This window comes from Brassica oleracea, chromosome C3 (assembly GCF_000695525.1).
Source record: "Brassica oleracea var. oleracea cultivar TO1000 chromosome C3, BOL, whole genome shotgun sequence".
Classification (NCBI taxonomy): domain Eukaryota; kingdom Viridiplantae; phylum Streptophyta; class Magnoliopsida; order Brassicales; family Brassicaceae; genus Brassica; species Brassica oleracea.
In genome coordinates this window covers 60706708-60713424 of record NC_027750.1, presented here as the reverse complement: position 1 = coordinate 60713424, position 6717 = coordinate 60706708, and the positions used below count along the sequence as shown (strand labels likewise).

The following is a 6717-nucleotide window of genomic DNA, read 5'->3' as shown; positions in this document are numbered from 1 at the left end:
TTTAATTAAAGTTTTTAAAAGTAAACTAACCCATAATTACCTAATCTAATATATGTTTCCAAACATACAATTAATCATCTTAAATATAGATGAATTAATAATAATTTATTTATAGAAACAATTAAATATCATAGATTACATTATATAAACTGATAATATGCATTTAAATACATATGATACTACATAAACAATTATAAAAACGGTTTTTAATATATTTATATTAGTAGTGAATACAATAGATCATAGATTCCAGAAAACTAATTAATGTAAACCTAATAATATTAATTAAACTCACTCATTCACTATATATATCTATTTTAAAATGTTTGAAATGAATGCAAAACAGTCAAATATATAATTTTAAAAAATTCTCATCATCTTCCTATGAAAATGTGATATCATAGATAAGTTATCAATTTTTGAAATCAAATAACACAAGTAATATTAAAATAATGATTTATGGTAACTAATTGTAAAATTTGAGAAATAATATATACATATGTTTTATCAATTTATTTTTCTTTATCAATTATTTATATATAATTAAATAAAATACTTTAACTTTTTTTATTGGAAATTTTTTAATGGTTATATATTCCTATATAAAAGAATTAGATTTGTAGGTAAAGAATTATTAGAATTTTTTATGTTTTCTAAAGTCCAGACAAAAACGTTTACAAAATATCTTCATGATAAAAGCTTCTGATCATTGTATTGGTCCTACACAAAAAAAATCTCTCTTTTTTATTTCTTGAAAGCTAGAGTATTCCCAATTTTTTTACGTGTTAAAATAAAATATATAGTAATTCTACAACCAATTATCTGAATTAATTATAAGCTGAGAAATATTTGTAATGACTAAGGTTTACGTTGTTGAACTATTTTAAATTTCAAAGATCTTCTAAAAATATATACTGAAATTTTGATTATCCTTTGAAATTAAGAATTTAAAATTTAAAATTTTAATAATTATTCAAAATTTATAGCAATGTAAACATAATATATATTTCTTTATATAATATAATCACCCGCAAAATTGTGTGTAAACACCTAGTTATCTATACATCTAACCATATTTCAACCAATTGAAAAATAATTTTTTTTGTATTGAAAGTCGAAAACGATACTTATTTTGTAACGAAAAATTTTATCCACGATGATACTCAACAAAGGGAGCATAAGATAACTAATGGATAATGCTTGCGTATTTAATAAGGTATAGAATGCATATATATGTGAGCGTGTCCTTGACAAAGTAATTCCGCCGGCACATTTACATTAGAAAATCATTGAGAGAAAATAAAATATTTGACAAGATATAGCTAATAAGTAAAATGACTTACAGAACTGGAAATAAAAGGACTTCTAGAAGAAGATGAGAACATTTTTTTTTTCTTGTCAACCCCTTATAAGAAGATGAGAACATAGTTATGACGTATACATAACAGAAATATATAAATGCACATGAAAGTTTTCAGTAGAGATACATTTTTTTTTGAATAGACTGTAAAATTTATTCAGAATAAAAAAAAAGTATTTTGTGTTTACAACTTGTGGCACTCTTTGCTTCTAGCTAGAAAAACTGAAAACAGAGATCAGTGGTGTAGAGTGGCCAAGACAGAGGCAGAGATTTATGATACATAATTGTTTATATATACATATTGAAGTATAATTATATATACATAATGGAAGTTGCATGTTTGAAAAGTTGCATTTAAGTTTAAGGGAACGTGCTTAAAAACCTTGTATTTTATGGGTTTTATAATTCAGTGTTTTTTTCATTCAAAAAAAAAGTCAGTGTTTCTCATTTTTTAACTAGTATTGAAATATGTACACTGCTATTTGATTAATTTTATAATAATTTATAATCTGGGATTTCAAATTAGGCGTAGGCAGAGATGATTGCGGGTCAAGTTAACCTCCAACTGTATTTTGCATATGAGCAGTTAATATGATTGATATTCAATAAATATTACTTAAAAGTATACCCCTCAAAATAATATATTGGGCCCTCTTCTCAAAGGGTTTAATATTTCTCCTTTCATTTTTGCATTATCATTCCTGTTATAAATCATTAAGTGGATGACTCATAACCAAGACCAAGACAAAGCCCAGCCGTGGCCAAAGGAGGAGAGAGAGTCGGCGGCCAAGATCCTAGTCGGCCAAGATCCTAGTCGGCCAAGACTCCATGTTTTCCATTTATCCGTTTTAGATCTTTTCCTATTTCATGTTATATTAGGTTTTGGATAATTTCTTTTTTTCCTATACTTTGTAATCCTTATATAAGTAACTTCTATTGTTCATTAATAATATACATACAGTTTTCCCATTCTTTTACAACAATTCCTCTGATTATTGTTTGAGTTGTGGCTTATTCACCATCGTAAATAATTGATTTTAAACTTTAGCTTTAACTTTGAGAAATTTTAGGTTCGGATAAAATACTCGATACCAATCTAGTTATAAAATATATTCATATATGAACGTACAATTATTCAAATACGATGGCCACTGAAAAAAGAGGCTGATTGATAAAACTCCTAAAGAAGAGTGTAACCATCAAAGTCAAACCAAACTAAACGTCGGTCGTGAAAAAGGAGTAGCTTGGTCTATCTCATCCACCGAGGGTATATTAGGGATTTCAGTATTAATAACCTCGATGGTTTGAAAAGAAAGTACACGGGGGGCTTTGTGTAACACAATCAAACACTTCATCTATTTTTCAACACATCCATCTATAATATGATCCAATCACGAGAAAATGTCTTTAATCAAATGATAAGAATTTTTCTCTACAGGAATTCAATTTCATTAAATTGATTTGCCCCGCATTATAGGATTGGCTAAGGATCCAACTGATGACAAAAAGAAAATGATTCGTCACCTAGAACACACATAGCAATACAAAACCCAAATTCAAATTTAATAAGCCACACAAACAATCATGACACAATTTAAAGCAGTTTAGTTTTCAAACATTCCACAAACTTAACAACAAAAGAATAATAATATTCATCATTCTGTTCCAAGATACAAATATTTACAAACGATGCGTTGGAATTGGTTTTATTGTGCCCATGGTTCGCTTCTCGTTGGAAGGGCATGTGTTTATTCCCGTTACCAACTGCTGCGCCTGGTCCGGGAAGATTAACCGGACCTAAGGCTTGGATCACCTCTCGGTTATTTAAACAAAAAAAATACAAAGATTTTCTCTACAATCTCAATTACATTGGTCTTCTCCTTCTTCTTTGAAAAGTCAAGAGTCACAAAGAGTTGGAAATTTTTTAGAACATGTTTTGGCTGAAAAGACACAAGTGGTCGGATCTGTCGAAAAAGTAATTGTGACGGTCACAAGAGGCAAACACAAAAAGGAAACCGATTTGAAGTAAATATTATAATTAAGACAGTATCATTCATCTCTCTGCTAGTCTCTGTTTCAACCCTAGTTGTCGACTTCCTCCTACTATCAAAGACCTTTAATCAAACACCATTGAATGTGAGACTGAGAGCCAAAACAAAACCAGAGCTTTCCAACCCCTAAAATGATCCAACTCCTGAGGTTTTAATCGAGTTCTCTCTCCTTCCACCGTCTGAAACTCGTCAGAAAGTTTGTAACAACGCGAAGGGGAGCGAGTGTTCTTATCTCTTCTTCTCGGGTCTTACAGATGCACCTGTCAGGTCTCTGAGTTTTGTCTCTTTTTTTTTTGGCAATATTTTTTTATGTTTCTCAGATCCATCAACCTCATCCACACACACACACACAATAGTTTTGATCTTTAATACTTTGTCTTGTTGTGTAAAATTCAAGCCATGAGAGGCTTCTTCTTCTTCTTCTTCTTCTTAACATGTCTAGCTTTCTTCATTAATCCTCTACACGCCGGTGTACCGTACAACGGAAGCATCGCTCCAGTGTTTGCAGGATCTCAGATGAATTACATCAACAACAAGGGTATCTTCCTCGAATCGATCAACAAAGACTTTGGTTTCGGTTTCATAACCACACCAGATGATGTCACTCTCTTCACACTCAGCATCGTCCACAGAAGCAGCTCGAGACTGATCTGGTCGGCGAACAGAGCTTCCCCTGTTTCCAATTCCGACAAGCTTCAGTTCCAAGACGACGGGAATGTGGTGCTGCGTAGAGAAGAACAAGGAGGAGGAGGAACAGATGTTTGGAGGTTGGATAATTCAGGCAAAAACGCGTCAAGAATCGAGCTCCGTGACTCCGGGAACCTCGTTGTTGTTTCCGGTGCGGGAGCTTCGATATGGGAGAGTTTTGATCATCCTACTGATACGCTTATCACGAATCAAGTCTTTAAAGAAGGCATGAAGCTCACTAGCAATGCTTCTTCTACAAGCAACATGACTTATGTTCTTGAGATCAAGTCAGGAGATATGTTTTTGTCTGTGAACAGCTTGACACCTCAAGTGTATTGGTCCATGGGAAAAGACAGAGGAAGGATCATTGATAAATACGGTGGTGTAGTGACTTCATCGTCTCTACTGGGGAACTCGTGGAGGTTCTTTGATGATAAACAAGATTTGTTATGGCAGTTTTTGATTACAGATAATAGAGATGATAACGGTACTTGGATCGCGGTTTTGGGAAACAACGGTGTGATCACCTTTACAAGTCTTGGAAGTGGTGTGTCTGCGGCTGATTCTTCCAAAAAAATCCCAGACGATCAGTGTGCGACCCCTGAGTCTTGTGGCCCTTACTACGTATGCTCCGTTGGTAAAGTGTGTGGATGTGTGTCCGGGTTGCCACGGGCTCGGGATTGCAAATCCGGTATCACTTCTCCTTGTAAGAAGACCGAGAACAATGCAACGTTGTCTGTGAAGCTTGTAAATGCTCGAGACAAGGTTGACTATTTCGCTCTAGGGTTTGCTTCTCCCTTTTCCAAGAATACTAGTCTTGATAGCTGTAAAGAGTTCTGCAACAGCAATTGCTCGTGCCTCGGTCTTTTCTTTCAGAACAGTTCTGGTAACTGCTTCTTGTTTGATTGGATTGGTAGCTTTAAAGCCTCTAAAAATGGAGATTCTGGTTTTGTGTCTTACATCAAGGTGGCAACTAATGGTGAGAGAGGTGGAGATAAGGGAGAAGATGATGGGAAACGTTTTCCATATATAGTGATTATTGTCTTGGTGACGATTTTTATCATCAGTGTTTTGATCTTTGTGGCGTTTCGGATTCTTAGGAGAAAGAAAACGGTTTTGGATGATGATCAAGATCAAGAACAGAGTTCAGATGAGGATAACTTCTTGGATAATCTATCTGGGATGCCTATTAGGTTTACTTATAAAGATCTTCAGTCAGCCACAAATAACTTCTCTGTCAAGTTAGGTCAAGGAGGGTTTGGATCGGTCTATGAAGGATCTTTACCTGATGGTTCTCGATTAGCCGTTAAGAAGCTTGAAGGAATAGGCCAAGGCAAGAAAGAGTTCAGAGCCGAGGTTAGTATCATCGGAAGCATTCATCATCTACATTTGGTGAGGCTCAGGGGTTTCTGCGCTGAAGGGGCTCATAGGCTTCTAGCTTATGAGTTCCTGGCGAAAGGTTCCTTAGAGAGATGGATATTTAGTAGAAGAGATGAAGATATACTGTTGGATTGGGACACAAGGTTCAACATCGCGGTCGGAACAGCAAAAGGTTTAGCTTATCTACATGAAGATTGCGACGCAAGAATCATCCATTGTGATATTAAACCTGAGAACATACTCTTAGATGATAACTTCAACGCCAAGGTATCTGATTTTGGACTAGCTAAGCTCATGACACGCGAACAGAGCCATGTCTTCACAACTATGCGTGGGACAAGAGGGTACTTGGCTCCTGAATGGATCACAAACTACGCGATCTCGGAGAAGAGCGATGTTTACAGCTACGGGATGGTGTTGCTGGAGCTTATAGGAGGAAGAAAGAACTATGATCCATCAGAGTCATCAGAGAAGTGTCACTTCCCTTCTTATGCTTTTAAGATGATGGAAGAAGGAAAGCTTTTGGAGATTGTTGATGGGAAGATGAAGAACTTTGATGTGGATGATGAGAGAGTTCAAAGGACGATGAAGACTGCGCTTTGGTGTATACAAGAAGATATGCATTTGAGACCGTCGATGAGTAAAGTTGTTCAGATGCTTGAAGGAGTTTTTCCTGTGGTTCAGCCTCCGTCTTCTTCCACTTTGGGCTCGAGGCTTTACTCTAGTTTCTTTAAGTCAATTAGCGAGGAAGGTGGTGGTACGTCATCTGGACCGTCGGATTGTAACAGTGAGAACTATATCTCCGCCGTGAGACTCTCCGGTCCGAGATAGGTTAGCATGTTAAATTGGTTTTTTTTTGGCTCACCATATGGTGTTGTATATTGTGTTTGTGTTTAAATTAAGAGAATAGTGTTCTCTCGGTTTTGTAATGTTCCAAGTTCTACATAAACTTCACCAATGGCTATATAAAACTAGTCATTCTGAGGCAAATGGAAAATGTCATGATGATTCTAATTTTATCTACATGAAGATTGCAATGAGATACCAGTTATGTGTTTTAGCCAAATTTTCGTATCTTAACTAGGTTTTTGGCTCACCATATGCTGGTGTATATTGTGTTGTTTATTTTTGTAAAAAAATAGTGTTCCCTCAGTTTTGTAATATTCCGAGTTTTATCATCTGCCACGTTACGAATTTGTCCTAATGACAAGGTTTTTAGTTCTTTGATTCTCTACAAAT

General features: G+C 35.0%; 1 protein-coding gene across 1 annotated transcript; it reads left to right on the top strand.

The window, feature by feature from the left end:
- Positions 1 to 3203: 3203 nt before the first annotated feature.
- Positions 3204 to 6492, top strand: LOC106336446 (G-type lectin S-receptor-like serine/threonine-protein kinase SD2-5). Its single transcript, XM_013775286.1, has one exon. The coding sequence runs from the start codon at positions 3811 to 3813 to the stop codon at positions 6307 to 6309; it is 2499 nt and encodes an 832-aa protein (XP_013630740.1). The 5' UTR covers positions 3204 to 3810; the 3' UTR covers positions 6310 to 6492.
- The last annotated feature ends 225 nt before the right edge of the window (positions 6493 to 6717 follow it).

Excerpts from the sequence above, each read along its gene's own strand:
- LOC106336446 (XM_013775286.1), top strand. The coding sequence starts at position 3,811 with ATGAGAGGCTTCTTCTTCTTCTTCTTCTTCTTAACATGTCTAGCTTTC.